The sequence below is a fragment of the Pelobates fuscus genome, chromosome 9 (assembly GCF_036172605.1).
Source record: "Pelobates fuscus isolate aPelFus1 chromosome 9, aPelFus1.pri, whole genome shotgun sequence".
NCBI lineage: Eukaryota > Metazoa > Chordata > Amphibia > Anura > Pelobatidae > Pelobates > Pelobates fuscus.
The window spans coordinates 117,746,691-117,771,931 of NC_086325.1; the positions used below are offsets into that span (position 1 = coordinate 117,746,691).

At 41.1% G+C, this 25,241-nt stretch overlaps 1 protein-coding gene across 1 annotated transcript in view; it reads left to right on the forward strand.

Annotated features, from left to right (window-relative positions):
* LHX6 (LIM homeobox 6) overlaps positions 1 to 25,028 on the forward strand; it is a 243,250-nt gene extending 218,222 nt beyond the window's left edge. The window contains exons 5-9 of the mRNA XM_063432334.1: positions 10,572 to 10,672; positions 10,755 to 10,850; positions 13,006 to 13,180; positions 22,833 to 22,936; positions 23,658 to 25,028. Coding sequence (XP_063288404.1) covers positions 10,572 to 10,672; positions 10,755 to 10,850; positions 13,006 to 13,180; positions 22,833 to 22,936; positions 23,658 to 23,678 — 497 coding nt within the window. The 3' untranslated portion in view covers positions 23,679 to 25,028. The remainder of the gene's footprint in view (positions 1 to 10,571; positions 10,673 to 10,754; positions 10,851 to 13,005; positions 13,181 to 22,832; positions 22,937 to 23,657) is intronic.
* Positions 25,029 to 25,241: the final 213 nt, after the last annotated feature.

Sequence of the window (25,241 nt, forward strand, 5' to 3'; positions counted from 1 at the left end):
GATTACTTCAGTGAGCAAACAAAAGCTCAGAATATTACAGTGGTTATCTAATGTATGACTATAATGGGAAGAACTAAGTTACCTGTTCCCCACTTAATCTCTTCACTGGGATAACTGGAACACCATTATATTTATAGATTTAACTAAAGGCAGAAAATGTTGACATGGCTTTATTAGAATAAAAACAAAAATTAATTTAAACAAATAATAAAAACAAAAATTATTTAGACACTAAAACCTGGAGGAGAAAACAAACCCATAAGAGCTGGATGCATTTCATGCATGTGAAAGTACTATATCCCCTCTACATCAGAAAAGTGCCTTCTATATAAAAACCTTTAACAATTAGATACATATGTGATGTTTACTTAAAATGCAGCCTTTCGTGATAATTTTTTAGTCAAGTAGTTCAAAACCATGTAAAATATGTTTAAAATGACTATTTATAGTTCTATAATGTAAATTTCAAACTGATTCATCTTTTAAACACTACAGAAGTTTCATCATCCAATATTGAAATCTCTGCAAAATAACAAAAAACAATACTATATTGGGACAATTTTAATAACCAAATACATATGTGTAAAAATGTTGCTTTTCATCTTAGGTACTAAGGCAACAACTGTATTGACATAAATATAAATATTCGATGTTGCCTTTACCTAGTATATTTAATCCTTCTAATAAATCTTTTTTCTTTATACCAACTAACTGTGCTTATTGTGCTACTCTACACTCCTATGATCTTCTCTGCTATTTGTTTTCTCCCCCCTTCTCTATTACCCTTCTCGGACATACTACCACACGAGGGATCGGAATTAATAGACTTTCTGATATCGACCATAGTGGCTAAGCTATCCTGCTATTGTCCAGATATAGTAGTATTAGCTACATTGTATAATATTCTAGGTCTTAAAATTCCACCTTAGATACAAGGTAATGTTTAGCCTTGTCTAAATGGGATACTATTATATTGACTTGGACTACTTACTTTGTAGCAATAAGTAATAGTCCTCTTTTTCTATAGACCCAGCAGAGCCACGAGTGCACTGCAGATCCTTTTTGGATGACAACCTTATTGTAATTTCTATTTTCGCTCTCATAGAGATGTGTTAATATTGGATTGGATTATCACAGCGTCTTACCTTTTGTTAACAATTTAAAGGTGTCCGTTAACAGCTACCCATAAGCGCCACTCAGTGTTTATATTTACACACTATCACCACTTTTGAAATATGAAGTCCTATATTTTTAATATCATGGTGTCCTTATAAATTGATATTGATTAAAGCTTTTTTGTTTTCTCTTGTTATCTGTGTATACTTACCTGGTAGACTATACATATTCTCTGGTATTTATAAAGTTGAATAAATGTATTAGCTATCAGTTACTGAGTAGTTCCCTATTGGGATACACTTTTTGGTTACAATTTAGTTTTATAAAGAATTACTTGATAAGCTCAATAATTGTAATATTTTTTTCATATTTTGTCATAATATTTTTCTTTCTTCTGGTATAAAAATGTAGACTTAAACCAATTGCTACTTAATATATCATTGCGTATTAGACACATTGGAGGATATTTTTGAAAGTGACAGTTAATTCCTTCATTATTTTGAGCATATTTATTATAGTGACATAAAAAGTGACGATTTTCTTTAGAATACATTTCACCAGTTTTTGCACAAATTTCCCTTCAGAAGCCAAATTTACAGTGGTGGAATAATTCAGAAATCTGTTATGTCACTTAAGAAAGGCGTATATTTTAAAATTAGCAAAAAGTTAAGTAGATGAAAATATTCAGATATACTAAATTGCATCACAAAATTGCTGAACATTTCAATTAAAAGTGCTGGCAAAACTAAATAAATCTCTAAATAAATCTAAAAAAAATAAAATGAGTTTCTGTGCAATATTTGATACAAACTAAAATGGGACAAGACCATGTTTATGTTTCACATATAAAATGTAGTGATTATACAGAAGTCCACTACCCCCTATAATAGGGGCACTTAATACAAAATCAACATATAGTATAAGCAAGATATAATTATTGAAGCATTGTGCATACACTTGTAATTTTTTTTATTTTTTTTGCTACGCAATGGTTCAATGCCTGGCATTGAGAAAATTGTACATTCATACACCAATAAATTAATATAGGAGTTATGCAATATCTTTGAAGAAAATAACCACAGATTACATTTTATGATGGTAATAATCAGTACATGGGCTGATACTAGTGAAGGACAATATTCACTAATGAATGTTAAAAGTAAAATAACCTTAACTATAGTGCTTAGTTGAAGATATTTAATAGAGGATGGAGCATTTGAGATATTTAAGGTAAAAGATCAAAAGGACCTACTATGAAAAAAATATGATACAATTAAAAAATATGACATTGATCCAGATATGCAATTTTTCTACTGTTTTACAATGATCTGTGCCAACCAGAGCTTGCAGAATAACTAAGGACACCATTATCGCCAACAAACAATAAAAAGGGAAACAAAACAAGACCTTGATGTAAACTTCTTGGATACATTTTTCAAATGATTTAATATGTTTGGATAAAATGTAAAAAAAAACCTTTTTTTTTTCAAAATATTAAAATACCAAAACATATATCATATATAAAAATATATCAATATATCAAATTATATCATAATATTTTTTTTAAATATTAACTTCTTTTAAAAGTTTATCTAAAAATATAAAATTATTTGAAAAGCTTATCCACAAATATTAAATTGGGGCCCAAGTTGAGCTCTTATCATACGAAGAGTTCAAAGATTATTTTGTTAGGAAGATGTTGTCAACGATAGCACAGTGGATGTTTAAAATCAACAATTGAATGATCTGTAACACAGTGGGAGTTATAAATGTCCCAAATGTAAATGTCAATACACAAACCAAGATGAAAATAAAATCTAGGATATTGTAACATCTGAATAGCAGAAAATGTTCAAGTGCCAGACAAACCTCAGTATTTAAAATCTTTAGAAATGATAAATGACAAATTCTCAAACTGTTTGCTTTTTTAAGGTATGTAACAATGTTTTCTTATAATTAGTGGAGAATAATTAGTAAAGCTACTAAAAAAAGAGGCTTTCTAGATTTGTATTAGATTATGGTATATGGCATCTCTTTATTGAATGCTAAAATATACTTTTCCTAAGAAGAGCAGGAAAGGCTGTTCTATATGGACAGGGGTTTGGTAGTACATAGGGGTTTTCCTCAGCTAAACATAAACTTTTTACCAAAATTACCCTTGCAGCTAAGAGAATAATAGCTGGAGAAAAGACACCACGACTCTGTTAAGAAGGATAATCATAAAGACATAAGGATTTAGAAATGTTAACAGATGAGTGAATTAACCTCACTCGTCCAGCATACCTCCAGATCTTTTATTAAAGGATGGGATGCTGGTTTCAGTAGGATACTGTTAATAGATAATTATCTCATTCATTCTTCATGCCATTCCCCCACAGAGACTCTCTCTATTTATGCTCTTTTTATTTTTTTCGTCTCTGCTCTACAATTGAAGTCACTGTTGGGAATGTCTTATGGATATTGCTGATTATCATGCCGTTTGTATATTGGCTATTCAGAAAAAGTTATCGGGCTCCTTTTTAAATGCTTGTAATTGTTACAACATGCTCAGCAGTAAATAAAGAATTAAAAGAAAAATTTGGTTAGACTCCATCTGCTTTCATTCATTGTTGAAATATATGTGTGGGAATAGTTATAGTTAAGTAAGAATTTAAGTATACTTATCTCTTAAAGAAAGATATATTTGAGAAAGAAAGAAAGAAAGAAAGAGGAAAATAAGGTTAAAAAAACTCTAAAAAAAAACATTAAAAAGAAGAGGAAAGAGAAAGAAGAAATTAAAATAATTTAATAAAGATTATTTACTTTACAAATGTATTGATATATTTATATGAATAATTGTTTATTCAAACCTTAAAGTAACTTGTTGATATTTGTTTACTCAAGTTCCCCTTTAGATTATAGTTTGTGAGCAATATTGCACAGAAATGTATTAATTTCTTTGATGATTTTTTTTGCAAAAACAGAATATTCAAGGATATAATTGAAATGCATATGAACAGGATGTTGATCTAAGGAGAACTTTGATTGCTATTATGGTGTAGAGAACTATTTTTCCCTTTTTGTGGCATAATTGAAAATGGCTACAATTGTTGGGCTACAAATTACGTTTTTGCTTTTTGTTTTGGATCAACAACACAAAAGAATGGGTTTCAAAGTTGAACTTGATGGAGTTTAGTATTTTTTCCAGCCTAGACTATGATGTAATACTACAGGATGGAATAATCTAAAAAGTGATAAGAAGTAAAAAACCTGTCCATGTTTGTTGTCTACAGAACCAGCTGATTATGTTAAACAATAATGTCATAAAATGATGTATATGGAGGTGGAGCGAGAGACAGACTTTGTTTTTCCCTTAAGCTATGTAGAGAATCTCTTAATCTGAGATATATCCCCCAAATTTGCTGATGCTGCTGAGGCAGCCTTCCCCTGACTACTCAGAGTAATGCTCTTTGGAAGAACCATATTACCTTCCTCAGCGGGGGGTAGCTGAGGCAGAGCCCACTACCTCTTTCCCACAAGTGGATGGCAAAGGCCAGAATTTGTCGCATGTGAGGTTGGTTCATGAGTCATTGGCGGAGACCCTTCAGGACACACTGGCGGCTCTCGCCCTGAAAGCTTCCACTAATTACTTACCACCGATTTTTATTCTGACTGATACACTTGCGGATGAGAATAACATCCCAGCAAGTATAGCTGATATAAAAAGTCTTGCTTGTGGAATCGAAGGATGTGTGAACACAAGACCTCCCCATTGCTCGTGAGGAGGTCAATGTATTAGAGGGCTTACTTTTATAATGATTGATTGTGAGCCTTTTCCTTTTGCTATTCAAATTAGGATATTCACCCGAAAATTAAAGTAAAATTTCAGTGTGCAATTGACTCGATGTATGTGAACTAAGCTTTCCAACAAAACTAGTCTGTAACATTAATGGCAATTTTCAGTGTGGAAAAAACACAGTGCCCTAGCAGGAGTAATTTAAAAAAAAAGGAAAGGATGGAACAGGTGAGTGTGTCATCAATTGCCCACTTGATTTTTTTCATTTTTCATTTTTTTAAAAGTGTCCTGTTTTTAAATGAAATTACTCCTGCTGTTGCTCCCCATATTTTCATATTCCTTTTATTGTTGTTATTTCACCCTGCCTGGCTGATTTGCCTGCTCCCTGCTATCTCCGCAAACAGAGTTTGGAGTAGAGCACTGTTAGGAGAAGCTGTTAGGGCACTGTTTTTTTCAACACTGAAGGACAGTTACGGGTGCTACGTACTTCATTTGTGCGAAAACTTTGTTCTTCCTCTTTGTTCTTCTGGTTGGTCAATTGCCCAGTTCCCACTGACTTTTTCAGTGAGAAGCGATCGTCCTTCAGTGTGGAAAAAAAACTGTGCCCTATCAGCTTCTCCCAACTGTGTCTGTCGAGCTAACAGAGACCACAAAACTCAGCTAGGCGGTACAAATCCATAATGAAAGATATTTGAAAAGAGAGGGAGTATCAGCAAGAGTAATTTAATTTTAATTTTTTTATTTTTATGAGGGTGAACAAGGGATCACCAGCACCACCACAACCACCTCATTTAAAAAAAGACCTGCCACAATCAGAGTAGGTATGTTTCACTTGTGCAGTAAACTGCAGCCACACACTACGTATATTACTGATGGAAGAAGCATGCAATTTCCAAAGATCAAGCAGTGGCACAAAAGCATACTGAATTCTAAATCAGTGAATGGCAGTGTAAGTGTAAGTGGCACTGGCAATAGCAGCTAGGCAAGAACTTTTATTTTTTTGTTTATTTTTTTTTCTATTTTTTTTTTCATTCACCGGATGATGAGGGGTCCAACTGTTCCTATTCGACCTGCCTCTATCAACTACTTGCACTATCCTCACCATCCCTCTTCTCTGCTAGAAGTGTGGTGCTAGTAGTAGCTGAAGAGGTAGCGCTGGTGGTAGGTTGTGACAACTGCATACAATCAGATACAGCACCAGTTTACCTGCTGTGTGCCAGGCTATCTCCCACTACAACACTGACACAGCAAGGGTAAACACACCACTGGCCTCTCTCCCTCAATAGCTGAAGTCAACAGAACAATCCTGCTAGGAGCTAATGTTGTTAGTAGCTTTGCTTGATTTATGAATAAAAGCAACATTTAGTGGCTTTCCCCGAACCATCAATTCTTTTTTTGCTACCTCTTAATTAGACAGAAGATCTAGCCCACATGATTGAGCAGACTTCAATCACTTGTCCTCAATCAATTGACCATCCCCGCAAACAGGGCCGGTGCAAGGATTTTTGGCTACACAGGCGAAGATGAATTTTGCCGCCCCCCCACACACAAATAAGATGTATCTTTAGCGGTGTCTCATATCCAGCCTTTTGAAATCCCCATGTAGTGTATTGTACCCCCCTTTAGTGTGTCTTACACCCCCTTGTATGTCTCTTACAACCTCCATGTGTATCTCCTTTCCCCCCCCCCAGCCCCTTTGTGTGTCTTTCTTTCCCACAGCCCTTTTCTGTGGGTCTCTCCCCTCAGCCTGTTTTTTGTGTGTCCCTCTTCCCCTCAGGCTCCTTTGTGTAACTTTTCCCTCCCAAGCCATATAGACATAGATATATAGCTACACACACACATACAGGCACATAGTCACAGAAATATGCAGGCACACAATCAAACAAACACAGCCATACAGGCACACAGTCATACAATCAACACATACAGGTACACAGACATACAGTCATACAGACACACACACACAGACATGCAGACACTGGCATATAGATAAATAAAAACACAGTTATACAAACACAGACATACAGAGACATGAAGATGCAGGCATACAGAGACATAACGAACAATGCATACAGAGACATATATACACAGACAGTCACACAAAGATATACAGAACAAGGCATACAGAGACATATGGATACAGTCATACAGCGACATACAGGCATACAGGGACATTCAGAAACACACGGACACAGTCATATAGAGACATACAGACACAGACAGACAGTCATACAGAGACATGCAGACAGGTATACAGAGCAGGGGCAGATCCAGAACCTAATCTTGGGTGGGGGGGGGGGGGGGGGGGGGAGGTGGTAGTGAGTTTTAGTGGGGTAATAGGGGCTCTAATTAAGGAGTTAAGGGCTGTAGTAGGGGGGCAGGGGCTGTAATTGGGGGCTTAGGAAATGTAGTGGGGAATTGGGGCTGTAGTAGGGGGTTAGGGACTGAAGTAGGTTGATGGCTGCAAGTGGGAACAGGGGCTGTAGTGTGGGGGATATGGGCAGCAATTTGGGGGAGAGGGGCTGTAGTGGGGGTAAGGACTGTAGTAAGGGAATAGGGGCTGTACTGGAGCTATGGGGTAAAAGGGAGTGGAAGGGATGTGAAGTAAGGGAGTTAGAGGCTGTAGAAGGGAGTATAGGGGCTGTGGTGGGAGCAAAGGGGCAATGTGGTTGGAAATGGGCAGTAGAGGGGGGACACAGGGGCAGTAGAGGGGGACACAGGGGCAGTATGGTGTGGGCACAGGCTGTAACGAGGGACACTGAGGCAATAAAGTGGTGTCACAGGGACAGTATGGTAGGGGGTAAATGGGAAGTAGAGGGGGGGGGGCAGGGGCTGTTGAGGCGGGTAGAGGAAGTAGAGGGGGGAGACAGGGGCAGTAGAGGCGTGTGAAAGGGGGGCAGAGGCAGGGGGCAGGGGCTGTAGAGGGAAATAGAAGTGCTGTAGAGGGGCACATGGGGCAGTAGAGGGGGCAGGGGCTATTGAGGGGCTGTAAAGGGGGCAGGGGTAGTATGATGGGGCAGGGGCTATAGAGGTGGCAGGGGTAGTATGGTGGGGGCAGGGGCTATAGAGGTGGGGGCAGGGGGGAGTATGGTGGGGGCAGGGGGGAGTATGGTGGGGCAGGGGGGAGTATGGGGGGGCAGGGGGAGTATAGTGGGGCAGGGGGAGTATAGTGGGGGCAGGGGGAGTATAGTGGGGGCAGGGGGAGTATAGTGGGGGCAGGGGGAGTATAGTGGGGGCAGGGGGAGTATAGTGGGGGCAGGGGCTGTAAAGGGGGCAGTATGGTGGGGGCAGGGTCTATAGAGGGAAATAGAAGTGCTGTAGATGGGCACATGGGGCAGTAGAGGGGGCAGAGGCACTATGGTGGGGCAGGGGCTATAGAGGGGCTGTAAAGGGGGCAGGGGAAGTATGGTGGGGCAGTTTGGAGGAGTAGGGGCTGTAGAGGGGGCAGGGGCTATAGAGGTGTCAGGGGTAGTATGGTGGGGCAGGGGCTATAGAGGTGGCAGGGGAGTATAGTGGGGGCAGGGGCTATAGAGGTGGCAGGGGAGTATAGTGGGGGCAGGGGCTATAGAGGTGGCAGGGGAGTATGGTGGGGGCAGGGGCCGTATGGTGGGGGCAGGGGCCGTATGGTGGGGGCAGGGGCCGTATGGTGGGGGCAGGGGGAGTATAGTGGGGGCAGGGGGAGTATAGTGGGGGCAGGGGGAGTATAGTGGGGGCAGGGGGAGTATAGTGGGGGCAGGGGCTGTAAAGGGGGCAGTATGGTGGGGGCAGGGTCTATAGAGGGAAATAGAAGTGCTGTAGATGGGCACATGGGGCAGTAGAGGGGGCAGAGGCACTATGGTGGGGCAGGGGCTATAGAGGGGCTGTAAAGGGGGCAGGGGTAGTATGGTGGGGCAGTTTGGAGGGGTAGGGGCTGTAGAGGGGGCAGGGGCTATAGAGGTGTCAGGGGTAGTATGGTGGGGCAGGGGCTATAGAGGTGGCAGGGGAGTATAGTGGGGGCAGGGGCTATAGAGGTGGCAGGGGGAGTATAGTGGGGGCAGGGGGAGTATGGTGGGGGCAGGGGCCGTATGGTGGGGGCAGGGGCCGTATGGTGGGGGCAGGGGCCGTATGGTGGGGGCAGGGGCCGTATGGTGGGGGCAGGGGCCGTATGGTGGGGGCAGGGGCCGTATGGTGGGGGCAGGGGGAGTATGGTGGGGGCAGGGGGAGTATAGTGGGGGCAGGGGGAGTATAGTGGGGGCAGGGGGAGCAGAGGCAGTATAGTGGGGGCAGGGGCAGTATAGTGGGGGCAGGGGCAGTATAGTGGGGGCAGGGGCAGTATAGTGGGGGCAGGGGCAGTATAGTGGGGGCAGGGGCAGTATAGTGGGGGCAGGGGCAGTATGGTGGGGGGCAGGGGGAGTATGGTGGGGGCAGGGGCGAGTATGGTGGGGGCAGGGGCGAGTATGGTGGGGGCAGGGGGGAGTATGGTGGGGGCAGGGGGGAGTATGGTGGGGGGCAGGGGGAGTATGGTGGGGGGCAGGGGGAGTATGGTGGGGGGCAGGGGGGAGTATGGTGGGGGCAGGGGCTGAAGAAAGGGGCTGAAAAAAAAAACGTTTTGATTTAAAAAAAAAAAAAAAATGCTACAAGTTCTTCCCCCACCCCCTCCCAGAGACTTACCTTGGTCCAGGAGGGAGAACCTTACCCCTGGTGGTCGGATGGGATGGGATGGGCTGGGCTGCACTGGAGGCTGGAGGCTGGAGCTGCAATCAGGACCGCTGGGGAGTCTGGGAGCAGTAGAAGTCCCGCCCCCTTCTGACATCATCAGAGGAGGACGGTTGACTTCACTGCCCTGCTCCTGCTGTGTGCTGGCTGCAGGGAGAGAGGTGAGATTAAAAATCCGAGTCTCCAGCCAGAGGCAGGGGATTCGGATTTTTGCGCCCCCCTTCTCTGGCGCCCTAAGGCGGCCGCCTGTGCCGCCTTATGGACGCGCCGGCCCTGCCCGCAAACAAACAAACAACACTTCCCCTTTTTTCTGGTGCCAGGGATGAAAAACATATTAAGTCTCACCGGAGGCAGTTCCTCTAGGATTCTGGAAGTCTGAAAATAAATATTTCAGCCAAAAACTGTAAATTGCAGTCTAGAATATCCATGTCTACTATTTTCTTTCTGAATTGTCTCTTATGTTTAATTGTTTAAGGGATTCACATTTCCTCTGTAAGTAAAATCAGTTCTTGATGCTTATGATTTATTTATTGGGTTGGTGTAAGTATTAGGGGTAACCGAAAACGCTCACATAAAGACTTGGTGGTGGCAGCGGATTAACTATAATCTGGGTGGGGTAGGCAGGTGTTGTTTTTTCCCCTATAAGGAATTAGGTATAAAGGTAGCCAGTGACCAAGTGCTTTTATCCCCTTCATGTCAATATTAGCAAATAGTTATGTCCATAACACTAGGCATTGCCTAATGTTCAGCTATTTTAAGAAAAGCTGCCCCTAGGGCCCTGTATAGTTATCCACCAGAATTGATTTTTTTTTCTGTTTATATGTGTCTGTCAATATGCTGAGTAATAAGTGGGATATGGGGGTCGGGAGTTGATAATGACTGTGATTTTAAAGTTGGTTCACTTTGTAAATACAATTTACAAGTGTCTTATTTTTCTTCATTTATTATATTACTACTGTCAATAAACAGATTTATATGTTTCTAGGAAATGGCTTAACATTGGAGGGAGCTGTTCCATCAGAACAAGACAGTCAGCCAAAGCCAGCCAAGAGAGCACGTACATCCTTCACAGCAGAACAGCTGCAGGTAGGTGTCTCATTGCTTCTGGAGATCAAACACTTATTAGTAAGCATGCTGGACAGTGCAGCCAATGTTCTCTCTACTCTAGGTGATGCAGGCACAGTTTGCTCAAGACAACAATCCTGATGCACAGACACTTCAAAAACTTGCAGATATGACAGGACTAAGCAGAAGAGTCATCCAGGTAAGCAAAACTGTCTTTGCGGTAACTCATATTGTGTCATGACTGAGCCAAAATATAACAATACTGATATTTGATGGATAATACAAAATGTATTACTCAAATGTGTGTTTTAAGAGACAAAGAATATTGTAACCATGACCTCGATTTAATATGCTTTCCAAATAATCCAATACTGTAGGAAAAAACTTTCTACGTGATTTATCTACAAAAATCTCCATATACTTTAACCCCTTAAGGACACATGACATGTGTGACATGTCATGATTCCCTTTTATTCCAGAGGTTTGGTCCTTAAGGGGTTAAAGGGAATCTCCAGTGCCAGGAAAACAATCCATTTTCCTGGCACTGCAGGTCCCCTCTCCCTTCCACCTCCCATCCATGGTTGCTGCAGGGTTGAAAACCCCTTCAGTCACTTATGAGAGGCAGTGACATGTCCCACGTCGCTGCTTCTTCCTCCACCACCGCTTCTCCCCTTCATTACGTCAGCCGGCGGAGGAGACTGAGCCCGCCCGCTGGCTGGGGAGACCTAATTAGACCTCTCCAATACTTTTCAATGCTTTCCTATGGGGATTTTAGCGAAGCGTGAAGACGTCCTGCGACGCTATAGCACAGAAAACCTGTGCTATGGACCAGGAAGTGCAGTAGTCTAGTAGACAGCCACTAGGGGAGGACTTAACCCTGCAAGGTAAAATGGCTCAGAGCACATGAGTGTGCTCTTGGCTGGCAAGGGCAGGGGAAACAATAAATATCTCATGAGATCGAGAGCTATAATTAAAGAGCATCCTTAATCTTCTTCAATGGGAAGATTTTCATGTTTGTAATTTTTTGATGCACAGAACTAACATTGGGAGCCCGGAACAGAGTTCACTGATGCCAATGGCATGTGCACTGAGGTGCATCTAGCCCCAGCATACAATTATCAATATCTCTGTATGTGCAGTGTTTCAAGCTGAAACATACTTCTACCACCATGACCACTTCATATCACTGAAGTTGTCATGTGCTTGGAGTAACCCTTTAAGTTTTGAGTCAGGTTTACCCTTTTGATTAAAAAAAGAAAGTATGAAAAAAATATTAAACATACTTGTAATGCAGTGTTGGGACAGACACTGCTCTGAAAACACTCCTCCCACTGCAAAATCATCAAATAAACTGGAGATGTGAAACAGCCTTATATATAAATTCTCATTTCTGCTGTGTTAAAGGGAGCTGATTGTGACTTAATGCAGAAGTGGCTTAAGCTTCACAGCTTAGGAAGCATGTAATAAAAAGGAACAAATTGTTGCGTAAGTTCCGCCGCTGGACACATTTATATAGCGATAATCGCTATATATGTGCACATTTGGAATTTAGGGGCCGAATGCCTGGGTCCCCCCAGGACAGCTAGGCCCTTGATAACTGTCATGGTTGTCACCCCCAATGGTGGCCCTGTGCAGACCTATGGTGCATGCATGGTAATCCCTCTTTCAATCCAGTGCTTCTTATAGAGCCGCATTTGATATCATCATGCAGTGTGTGATGATGCTAAACATTGAGACCTTCAAATCATGAATGTCTTATAGAATAAGGATCCCAAATGGCTGACTGCCTTGACCAAATGTAAACATTGCTATTTTTCAGAAAGGGCAATGTTTTGCACCAACTTTGCACTAACATCTCTACATTAAGATGGAGTGGTTTTGGTATCAATAATTATTCAAGATTTTTTTCTTTATGATAAAATCCCTTGTCTGTTTGATCCAAAATTGAAAAATATACTGTCATAGTATATAGCTCTGTGTAAATGATGGAAATGCACTCAAACCCTCGTCCTGAACTCCTGGGTGCAAACTGGATCAGCCCCAGTACCAAAGGGACCAAATATCAACTTAAATGTAGAAAGGCCCTAAGGGGTCGAAACGTTGTTCTTTGGTGCTTGGGTCCAATAAAATATAATTAATATTATTTACAATCGCTAAACTTGTTCTCATGCTAGAAAGCCCAAAATTCAAGATAATGTCTAGGTTGATTAACACTTTTCTTTGATGCTTGTTTACACCACTCCTGTTCTTATGCTTCTGATTATTTATTAACCTAATTTTTTTTTTTTTTAAATCATCTTTTTAAAAAATGTTTACTGACCAATGCTTTCTTTTGTTTATTGATTTATATCCAGGTTTGGTTTCAGAATTGCAGAGCACGACATAAAAAGCATACACCTCAGCATGTTGTACCACCTCCAGGTTCTGCTCCAACACGTCTCCCTTCCTCAATGTCAGACGACATCCATTTCTCACCTTTCAGTAGTCCAGAAAGAGCCAGAATGGTCACATTACATGGATACATAGAAAGTATGTAAACACTATACTATATGACCAAACAAACGATGGGAGCTATATTAAATTGACAGGTCATTATACATTCATTTGTAGGCTGAATAAACGAGAAAACACTCAGCCAGTAGATATTTCTTGTAGCAGAGCATCTAGCTGTGAAAGATTTTTTTATACTTAAGTAATCCTAAACCCCAGTCAATATATGGAAAAGTTTATGAGCAAACTATTAAACTTGTGTTTAAAATAAATGTTACCCTTAAAGCGTTGTAATTCAAAGGAACCAGATCCTTCCATAATAGTACCACCACCACTTAGAGTGCAGTAAGCCATGCAGTACAGTAAGCCATGCAGTATTGTACATGGCTCCTACACCCATGGTTGTAGTGGGTATGGTGCTTAGCGTGCCACTTTAAAGGAATCCTATAGGACCCCAGAACTCTTCATGGGGGTTTTGTTGCCTTGCCTTAAAGGGACACTCCAGGCACCCAGACCACTTCAGCTCATTGGAGTGGTCTGGGTGCCAACTCCCACTACCCTTAACCCTGCAAGTGTAATTATTGCAGTTTTTTTAAAACTGCAATATTTACCTTGCAGGGTTAAGTCCTCCCCTAGTGGCTGTCTATTAGACAGCCACTAGAGGACACTTCCTGCTTCATAGCACAGGTTTTCTGTGCTAGAGCGTCGCTGGACGTCCTCACGCTGTGTGAGGACCTCCAGCGTCGCTCTATTCCCCATAGGGAAGCATTGAAATTCATTTTCAATGCTTTCCTATGGGGTGCGCTAATGCGCATGCGCGGCATTGCCGCGCATGCGCATTAGGTCTCCTCGGCCGGCGGGCGAGATCAGTCTCGCCCACCGGCCGACGTAACCAGAAGGAGGAGCGGCGGGGGAGGAGGAAGCAGCGACGTGGGACCTGTCGCTGCCCCTGGTAAGTGACTGAAGGGGTTTTCACCCCTTCAGTAACCGGGGATTGGTGGGTGGGAGGGAGAGGGACCCTCCAGTGCCAGAAAAACGGATCGTTTTTCTGGCACTGGAGTTTCCCTTTAACCTCCCATCCACTCCCCTTTCCACCCTGCAGCTGAAAACATTGCCATTCAACCAAGTACACTCAGGTAGTCACAAGAGGTGTTTCTAATGAGAGACCTGATCAGTGTTACATGGCATTTTGCCATGCATGTGCACTAGCTTCCCAATGCTTAGCACAGTAAAAGCATTGGATTGGCTAAGATCATCAATCTCAGGTAAGGAGATGGAGCTTCCCTGCAAAGACCAACACTATGAGGGAGAAAAGGTAATTCAAATACTTTTTTTTACTCCTTCTAGGTGGGGTCCTGGGACCTAAATGGCCATCAGGGCACGATAGTGTTAGATATATACATTTTTGCAAGCAAAAACATCTAGTAAAGTAGACAAATAAGTCATTTTAGACAAACCTCTTGTCTCATATATGTAACAATAACCATTTAAAATACCCTAATATGGTCTCTTTTTATATCATTCTATAAATATTTGAAACTTGGAGAGAATACCCGGGTTGTGTTAAAAGCAAATATCAAACCTTACAAATTTTAAATAGTTAAATGCCAAAGATTAATTCAAACTTTAGTGAGCTTTTTAAACTAGAATGTTCCAGGCAATTGCAGATGGAGAGGTAGTTGAAAGGTCAGAGGATAGTTTACTCTAAAACAAATGCTAAAGCATGGGGAAAACATGAATGTTTGACATCTAATAATATACAAATGACAATATGCAAGATTTAACTCTAACATCACCTTCCAACAGTGCGTAATTATCAACAAAAATCTGTACAGATAAAATTATGTTTTGTAGACTCTGGCACAATTTTAGTTTTAATGTACTTAAAGAAAAATATATAACTGTACATTGAATGCAAGCTCTTCGGATCTATGAGCAGAGTCTTTTTGCGATGCCTGGCACACCAGTTAACATTTAGAAAATGTAAACTATTTGTAGAAGCTACAATGAACTGTCTGTGATAATTTAAAAAAAAAACCAAAAAATTGAAAGACAGTTGTTGGTCGCATGTCTATTCACCTTTGCGGGAAACTCCTAAATAGCTCAGGTTCAACCAGTTGCTTCTAAAATCTGATAATAAATTGATTGGAATCCACCAGTGTGAAAAGGAAATCCAAACAAATGTCATCACAAGTACGTTGATTAGTGATGTCGCGAACATGAAATTTTCCATTCGCGAACGGGCGAACCCGACGAACCGCCATAGACTTCAATAGGCAGGCAAATTTTAAAACCCACAGGGACTCTTTCTGGCCACAATAGTGATGGGCCCCCACCCACCTGAGCGGTGGGTGGGGGCCTTAAACACAAATTGGGGGGGACCTAATGTCCTCCCCCCTGGCCCCCACCCCTGAGCGGCGCGTGGGGGCCCTAAATACCAATAGGGGGGACCTATTGTGTCCTCCCCCCTGGCCCCCACCCCTGAGCGGCGGGTGGAGGCCCTAAATACCAATAGAGGGGGACCTATTGTCCTCCCCCCCGCCCCCACCCCTGAGCGGCAGGTGGGGGCCCTAAATACCAATAGGGGGGGACCTAATGTCCTCCCCCCCGGCCCCCAGACCTGAGCGGCGGGTGGGGGCCCTAAATACCAATAGGGTGGGGGGACTGTGGCGAAACCAGTCTCGCCACTGTGAACTGGAGAAGCCTGGTTGCCCGCCTGCTGCCTTTGGACTATGGCCCTGGGAGATTGGGCCCTTTAAAAAATGTATTCGGCCCTAACAGAGTGCATGTCACTCATTCTGGCCCTTTAAATACAGTGGGGTCATTCGATACTTGCCCTGTGTGAGCGGTGATACCCCAGATAGCTATGCCATGGAGCCCATTCATATAATGAAAGACTATGGGAAAGACTTTAGCTCCATGGCAATTGAACTGTATGTGTGTGGTCTGAGCGCCATTCAATAATATGCGCTCAGACCTAAGCTATCTAGGGATATGTTGCATGTCTTTATTTTATGTAGTAAATGTAACCTTGTGTATTATATTGTATTTTATGTTTTTTTGCAACCATGTGCTCAATGGAGTCTGCCTCTATCCCTGGATATAATTGGATTATTTTCCCCATTGTCTCCAGGAGAGAGGGCTCTGTAAAACCCAGACGCCAGATAGCCATGTGCCAGCCAGGGCCCAAAATATACTTTTACTAACTTTTGAACCCCTGGTCTGATTCATGCCATTTTTTAATATGTTGTTCCCCTGAATGGATTGATTGTGAATATGTTCATGTGAATGTGATGTATGGTTTTAGAGTTATGAAAGTTGGGTAGAAAGTATGTTTTAACTGTATGTGTAATTGAGTTTCCTCTCAGGATAAGGGGAGGGAATCTGTGGGATGTAACTGAGATGTGATTGGTTGTTTTATCCCTCCCTGTGGGCGGTCCTGTATTTGCAACAACTGTAATAAAATCCAGGCTGGGTGTGCCAGCACCTGAGACCACTGCTTGACCCTCAACACGGAGCCTTGTCTCGTTCTTGGGGGGATTCACTGTATGCTGTTGGAGACTGATTGCCAGGAGTGTAAGCTGATGTATGCTTTTCCTGTTCATCTGCTAGCAGCTATTCGTGAGGTTCCAGTTCTGGAGTTGGAGTGCTATTTTGTATCCAGTTCGGGAGTTTGGTGTTCTGCAGTAGCTGTGCCTGTCTCAGAAAGGGGATTATCGCCTAAACGGATTTTAACCCCTTGTCTGCTGAAACGGTCCGTTACAGGGACCTAATGTCCTCCCCCTGGCCCCCAGACCTGAGCGGTGGGTGGGGGCCCTAAATACCAATAGGGGGGACCTATTGTCCTACCTACCCCCCTCATCCTAAAAATAATGAGGGGGGGAGTCAATAAAGCTAAAAACCTGTAAATAAATAAAAATAAACTTACCATTAGATGTCTTCTTTTTTCTAAATTCTTATTTCTTCATCCCGCAAAAAGGCCAAATAAAAAGCCAATATAACAGTCGCACTTTGAAAAAAAAAAAAAAAAAAAAAGAGCGCAAAAAAAATAATCCTTGTTCACCCTTCAAGGGCACGCTGCGTACTGAGCTCCGCAGGGCGGGTCAAGGCTTATAAAGCCTTGCCACGCCCTGCAATTAGGTTTAGAACACTCTGATTGGTTGGTTTAAGCCAATCAGAGGGCTCTGTGTCATTTTACACAGCGTGGGAAAATTCCAAAGAACTTTCCCACGCTTTGTAAAATGACACAGAGCACTCTGATTGGGTGGATTTCAAGCCACCCAATCAGAGTGCTCTGTGTCATTTTACACAGCGTGGGAAAGTTCAGTGGAATTTTCCCACGCTGTGTAATTTGACTCATAACTCTCTGATTGGTTACTTAATCCACCCAATCAGAGTGCTCTATGTCATTTTACACAGCGTGGGAAAGTTCTTTGGAATTTTCCCACGCTGTGTAAAATGACACAGAGCACTCTGATTGGCTTAAACCAACCAATCAGAGTGTTCTAAGCCTAATTGCAGGGCGTGGCAAGGCTTTATAAGCCTTGACCCGCCCTGCGGAGCTCAGTACGCGGCGTGCCCTCGAAGGGTGAACAAGGATAAAAAAAATTTTGCGTTCGTTTTTTTTTTTTTACGACGGTTATATTGGCTTTTTATTTGGCCTTTTTGGGGGCTGAAGTAAGAAGATTTTAGAAAAAAGAAGACATCTAATGGTAAGTTTATTTTTATTTATTTAAAGGTTTTTAGCTTTATTGACTCCCCCCTCATTATTTTTAGGGTGAGGGGGGTGGGTAGGGGGATCATTTTTTGGGGGGGGAGGGGGTGACTAGGGGTTTGGGGACCCCTAGTCACCTGGGGGGACATTTTTTTTAGGCCCCCCACCAGCCGCTCAGGGGTGGGGGCCGGGGGGAGGACAATAGGTCCCCCCTATTGGTATTTAGGGCCCCACCCGGTGCTCAGGGGTGGGGGCTGGGGGGAGGACAATAGGTCCCCCCCTATTGGTATTTAGGGCCCCCACCCACTGCTCAGGGAGGGGGGACCCTTTTTTTTTTTTTTTTTAACAGTGAGCAGCCACATGCCCCTACTCGCGGTATTGCGAGTAGGGGCACAATTTACTAATACTAAGTAATTTTGACTTAGTATTAGTAAATTTGGCTGAAAGACCACAAAAAAAAAATAGGGGGCGGACCGAACATCGCATATGTTCGCCGTCCGTGGCGAACTCGAACACGCTATGTTCGCCAGGAACTATTCGCCTGTGAACCGTTCGGGACATCACTAACGTTGATGCTTCTGGCTAAGCACCACAAATATATTGTCAATGTCCTTAACAATTTTTGTAAATGAATATCCTTTTGAGTACCAGTAAAAGCATTGGAGATGTTGTGGAGTAATACGGCACAACATCAAAGAAACTGCTGTCCAAACTCAGTGACTAGGTAAGGAGAGCATTAATCTCAGATATAACCAAGTAGTCACTAGTAGAAGAAGCTTGAGGTGCCCACAGTTGAGGGAGGAGGAATGTCCATGGTACAATTAAAATCTTGACTCCAAAAGGCGGGGTTTTGTGGGCAAGTGAAAAGAAGAAAAACATTGCCAAAATACTTACAGAATGACGTTCAGAAATGTCAAAAGGTATTTGTTGAAATGTTGGCTGTTCTAATCAGATCAAAGTTGAATACAATGTGTGGTGAAAAGTCAGCACTATTCATTATATCCCTCAGTCAAGCGTAGAGTGGTAATGGAAGCATGATGTTAGATTTTTCTCAGAAGCAGGGACTAGAATATTTGTCATAGGTGAAGGAGATATATATTGAGTAAAGTACAGAAAAGTTACAGAAATAGGCAGTCAAATAGTGCCATGTATTTATGCTCAACACACACCCAGTGAGACTGTTTACATGCAAACCAAGATCCTGGATGATTAACAATTAGGCTTCAGTCTGACTGAGAATTTGCAGAAAGACTTCAAAATATTTTAGACATTCATGTTCGAAAGAATGACAAAATGGTCAAAATGTAATCAGCATTCAAGTACAAATGTATTAATAACAGAATTTACATATGACCAAATAGCTTACCAATAACATTTCATTCACCGCCATATGGTCATTTAACCATTGCAGCAAGCAGCCACTGGGTAATTGCTTGCTTTTTAGCAGACAAACCCCCACTCACTGCATAGTGAGGGGGGCCGGGAGGGGTAGAAAAACAGTTATGTCTCAGCTTGCCATGTCGAAAGTGAAAGCATTGTACAGCGCTACAAAATTATCTGCCGCTATATAAATAACAAAATAATAATAATAATGTCTGCTAAACAGCGAGCAGCCAGTGGCTGCATGCTGTAATAAAAAACTATCAACTGAGCATCTCTTGCTTCGCCACCATGAGCAGGTTGCTAATTTATCCCCTCCTTTGTACCCCTAATTTAGAGAATAAAAACTAGCCACCCCCTGCACCCCTCAGAGTGGTCCTAATATATTTAAATATAGTATAAAATGGGGGGACATAGTGACCCCACAGTACGGCTCATGCCTGAGGACCTAGTGGGGTCTATTAAAAAGTATGAGTGGGGTGGATATTCCAATAATATGCAAGCTTAGCCAGAGTGCTCTGATTGTTTGGCTTACTAGCCAACCAAAGCACCCAGACTGATATTGCATAGCATGGAAAAAAACAAAGCACTCTGGACAGGCTTGAATCACATGGGGATCAATTTCCCACTATAAAAGCTTAGAAAGCAAAGTAGGGTTTTTAGTAAATTGAGTTAGTTCTATTTTATTTTCACGAGTTATGTCAAATATAATAGATATTCATTTGGCCTTTTTTGGGTGCTAAAGATAAGAAGATTATCAAGATAGAAGACTTCTAATAATAAGAATGATCTATTCTTTTTACAGGTATTAATTAAATGGCTTCCTCACTATTATTAGGGTGAGGGGAGAGGGCATGTTTAACTTAAGAGGGGGACATAGAGAATGCCACTTATTGGAGGTGTACAATACAATATACACCCCCTTTGTATTATTATTTTGAGAATCCCCACCAGCCGTTCATGGGTGGGGGCTGGAGTACACTAGATTCCCTGCCCTTTATTTATATTAAAGCACACATATGTATAATTAGTAGTGTTCCCATCCACTGACAATAGTGTTCCCATCCACTGACAACTGACTAGATCCACCTTTATATAATTTTATTAGAGTTGCCTCTTGTGGCCATTAGGATGCTCCCAATATTTTTAAATTAACAATCTATTCACACCCAATTTGTTTATTCTCCTTCATCGTTCATTGACCTTTGTCCCCTCATCAGTTTACTCCATCCGTCTCTTCAATCCTTTCTGGAATTATATTCTGTCCCCCAGGCTCTCCCCTATACACAGTGTTTGCTGCCAAGTCTAGTCCATTGTTTCCTTTTTTGTGTTTTCCTCTCCTCTACTCTTCCTTGATAATTTTTCTGCTTGGCCTCTTTACATTCTATCCTCAGACATTCTTTACATCATCTTTGGCTACTTCAATAACTTTTTTTACCAACCTAAAAACTCAATAGGCTCTAGATTTATATCTCTCAATCCATCCTATGGCACACATAGATACATAGCTGTTGATACCCATGTCCATGACTTTGCTGTGTTTATAAGACATCATCTTAGCTTCCTTAATTTGTGTCACTTATTGTCCTTGTCCTCTCTCTAGTCTCCACTTTCTCCTCCTCAACTATCTTCTATCCCTCACAAGCTGCATCATACTACAGTTCTGTATTGTCTACAGCCTTAGATTATGGCTGCATTAATTACAGCTCACTCTAAATGCCAGTCACAGCAAGCTCACCTGCTATCTCCAACAATGTTCCTGTCCTGGCGAATGGTGTTGGAGAAAGTCTTGGACCACAGCTGACTTTTTACATAAAAAATGTATGCTACGTTCCTATACTTCCTATACTATTGTTTGGCAAGGGAGAAGGTCTCCTTTGCCAAGCAATAGTATTTCACCTCTCTCACCTGCACCTACTCTCCTGCACCTACTCTCATGAGCTCAAACACCTTTTTCATATCTTTAGCTCTCTACTCCACCCCACTGTAATGCCACTATTGACTAATCTCACAGCTAGTGATTTATCATATTGCTTTACTGACAAGATTAACTAAATTAAGAATTACATTTTACCTATTTCCTCCTCCCTTACAACCTCTTAGCTTCCATTCTGTTTCCTCTTAACTCCTTTTCCCCATCTCTAAACAAGAGGTCTCAAGACTCTTCGATCCTCTCACCCCACCACCTGTCCTCTTAATCCCATCCCCTCTTACCTTATCCAATTTCTTTTCCCTAGACTGGTCCCATACGTAACACATAATTTCAAGCTCTCTCATTCTCCTGACATCTAATCCTCTTCCATCAAAAATTCTATCTTAAAAAAAGCCATCTCTTGACCCTACTTCTCCTTCCAACTGCCATCCAATATTACTACTCTCCTTCACTTCTAAGCTTTTTGAGTGGCTTGTGTTAACCTGTCTAACTAACTCTCCCAAAACTAACTCAATCCTTGGCCCTTTTCAATCTAGCTTTCTCTCCCTCCATTTTACTGAAACTACCCTTAATGAAGTGACTGCTGACTTAATCTCTGCTAAATCTAAAGGTCATTACTGTAATTTTCCTTGATCTCTTTGGTGTTTTTATACTGTTGACCACTCTCTTCTTATTCAAACCCCCTACAACCTCGAGTTCAGTGACACTGTACTTTCCTGGTTTTTATCCTATCTTTCTAAATGTTCATTAAATGTCTCCTTCTTTGGTGCCATCTTCTTCTTACTACCCATTTCAGTTGGTGTTTCCTAATGCTCTGTTCTTGGTCCTCTTTTATTTTAATTTACACAGCCTCTCTGTGTAACCTTATTAGCTCTTTTGGATTTTAATACCAGATTTATCTCTCCTCCCCTGACCACTTCTGGAATGCATCACAAACTGCCTCTCTTCTATCCCTAATTGCATGCATTCCTGTTTTCCAAAACGTAATCTTTACAAAATTGAACTCCTTATCATTCTCCCTTTAAAACGTCCACCTCCATCTATCTCCCTGCATGTCACTGGGACACCTATTACTCCAACCCCTCAAGCTTGCTGCTTTGGAGTTACTGTGGACTTAGGTCTTACATTTTCTCCTTATATCCACTCTGTCTCCAAATGATATGACTTCCCCTTGAAAATATTGACGCCTTTGCCCTTTTCTAATGCAAGATACAATTATATTTCATCATTTCCTGACTTGACTATTGCAACTCACTACTTAGCCTTCCAAATATCCGCATTGCCCCTCTTCAGTCTTAATGGATGCTGCCACCAGACTCATCTTCCTGACCTCTACTCCAATACCTAACCCCATTACCAATGATTACATTTGCTTCCTGTACCTTTAAGGATCCAATCTAAATTGCTAGTTTAAGCAGGACCTTCTTCAACTAGTGTCTATTATATTCTACCTCTCTTATATTCTGTATACGAACTTCTTGTCATCTACCCCCATTCTGTAATTGTAAACGTTGCAGAATATGTTGGGCTATATAAATAATAATAACAATGTGTTTTTCAAAATTAAACTTGAAATTAAAGTCCTGCTTTAATAAATATGTTTTCAAATTTGTTAAGAAACCTGTTATTGAAAAAAATCAGTAATTTGTTGTATTTTTGTGCAGGTCAGGTACAGTGTGGCCAGGTGCATTGCAGACTTCCCTATGCTGGCCCTCCGGTGCACCTCAAAACTGACATGGAAGCAACACTGTCCAACAGAGGTGACAAGGTAGGTGAGTGGAAAGCTGCTCACAATTATAACTTGTGGCTTATGGAGGGTAGTTACACCATAGCCATTATTGGTACTATGAACTATATATCTTTAATAAAATATGCACAGAAAATGATTTTTGGATTGTCCCTGTTTTATATTTAAAAAAAAGTGCTATGGTTACAAAGACAAATGTAGAGCAAATCTGTAAAAAAAAAAAAAAAAAGGTGTATTCCACTAATAGGCTCTAATAAATTCCCAACAAAAATGTTAGATATGCATTTTCATCAGTTAAATAGTGAATTGGTGATAAATGTAATTGCACTCAGTGTTATGTTATCATATCAGCGTGCTCTAAAAACACCCCTGAATAACTGTTTTAAAAATTACAATTGTCGTAAATTATATTTTCTGTGTTGATTTCTAATTACATTTTTTAAAGCTATTATATTCTCTATTTTATTTTTGGTGTTAAGGCACCACATATGAAAAAAATACGAAGGATTATCATTCTTGACATTTTTAGATACATGGTTCTCTTGCATAAATATTAAAAGCAATCATTCTAGATTCGTGCAGGGTTATACATTTTTTTTTTATTATAAGGAGTAGTTTTAAACAATCAAAGTCATGCAGGTCCAGAAAATATTTACAGATATGTGCAAGTGTTCACTCATTTGATGAAAGTCTTTAATCCAAATGAAATCTTCCACTAATAATAATATGTTTCTCCTGGCAGGTCATCCTTTTTCAGTACTGAACAGCAGAATATTATGTCATTGGTGAAAGCTCACAGCCACCCGTGCCAGGACCATGAAATGCATATTGGAGCCAAATGCAGCTTGGTAGACAGTCAGCTCTCCAGTCCTTAGACTTACCCAGACAAGTCCATTCCATGGTAGGGATGCTGGGTTTACTTTGAAATGAGGAGCTGGTTCTCTGGTTCTTAAATAATGACAATGACGCAATGACTGAGTATAATTTCAGTGATTCATACTGTCGGATCCTTCACAGAATTAATTTTTCTTCTACTGCATTTGTGGTGATGGCAATTTCTTACAAAAATCAAGTGCCCTCTTCAGCCCAAAAATGTTAAGCATCAAAATACTTACAAACCTTCAATGTTGCATGACACGGCAGGACAAAATTTACAAGATGTGTGACGAATGTCCCTTTAATGTACATTGAATTTATATACTGACTATTGCATTGCAAAGCCTCAAATAATGATCAAAATGTGCAACAACATGATATGGAAATATTGGTCTAGCTCTTGTACAAGGTATGATAACCTGCATAACATCATAATATCATGTTATGAAAATTGCTTCATATTTGCTCTCTTTCTTCTGTTTCTAGAACGTCTTATCTGGTCATATTATAGTTATCCAATGGAGATAAACTTTCCAAAGCAATTTAAAGAGCTCCCTTACAAATCCACTCAGTACTTTCATATTTTCAACTGCTCTTACTGAAAGAATTTTTCTTCAAGGGATAATACCAATCTATTAATGGTTAATAACAAATGAATGCATTGTAGTGTCATTTCTGTTTCTTATAGGTGCCAGTGTGCATAAAAGTATGTATTTGACTATTGTGTTATTTGACTGAAGTCAATGAGGTTGGGCTGATCCACTTGTGTAGATTGAAGTGTCAAAAGCCATTTAAAGATAAAATTATATTGTTAAGCAACAGGGAACGTATCTGATAAGGAAGAAACAGGCTACATAGCATTATCATTCATTTAACACACTCTACTGCCTACAACTGCTACACACGAAATATAAAAGCTTTTATTTACATGTGTTTTGTTTCACATGCATCTCTTCTATTAAATTTGACCAGACATTTAGTTTTCCATAGAGATTATCAGGCAGGGTTAGTTACTAAACTATGAATTATCAGTAATAAACAAAATAATTCTCAAAATAGGAAACACAGCTGATTAAGAGAATTCTTACAATTTACCAATTTTGGCCTCAAGTTCTTTTGTGAGAGTTTACTGGATAATCCTGAAGCCCATCTTGCCTGTAAGACTATTGTTATTACATACACTAGTTTACTACATTAGTATACTGTGGGTACACAGTGTATAATTAGGGTTACCAGATTACAGATGACCATGTTGTGTGTGTGTGTATATATATATATATATATATATATATATATATATATATATTATAGTTAATACCATTGCTAAACACAAATACATGCACCAGTCAAGCCATAAGACTTGCTTTTCCCACAGAAATCTCACTTTAAAAGTGCTCTCACTACTGCAAGGGATTCTGGGAGGCGTATGCAAATGAGCTCAACAAAGAAC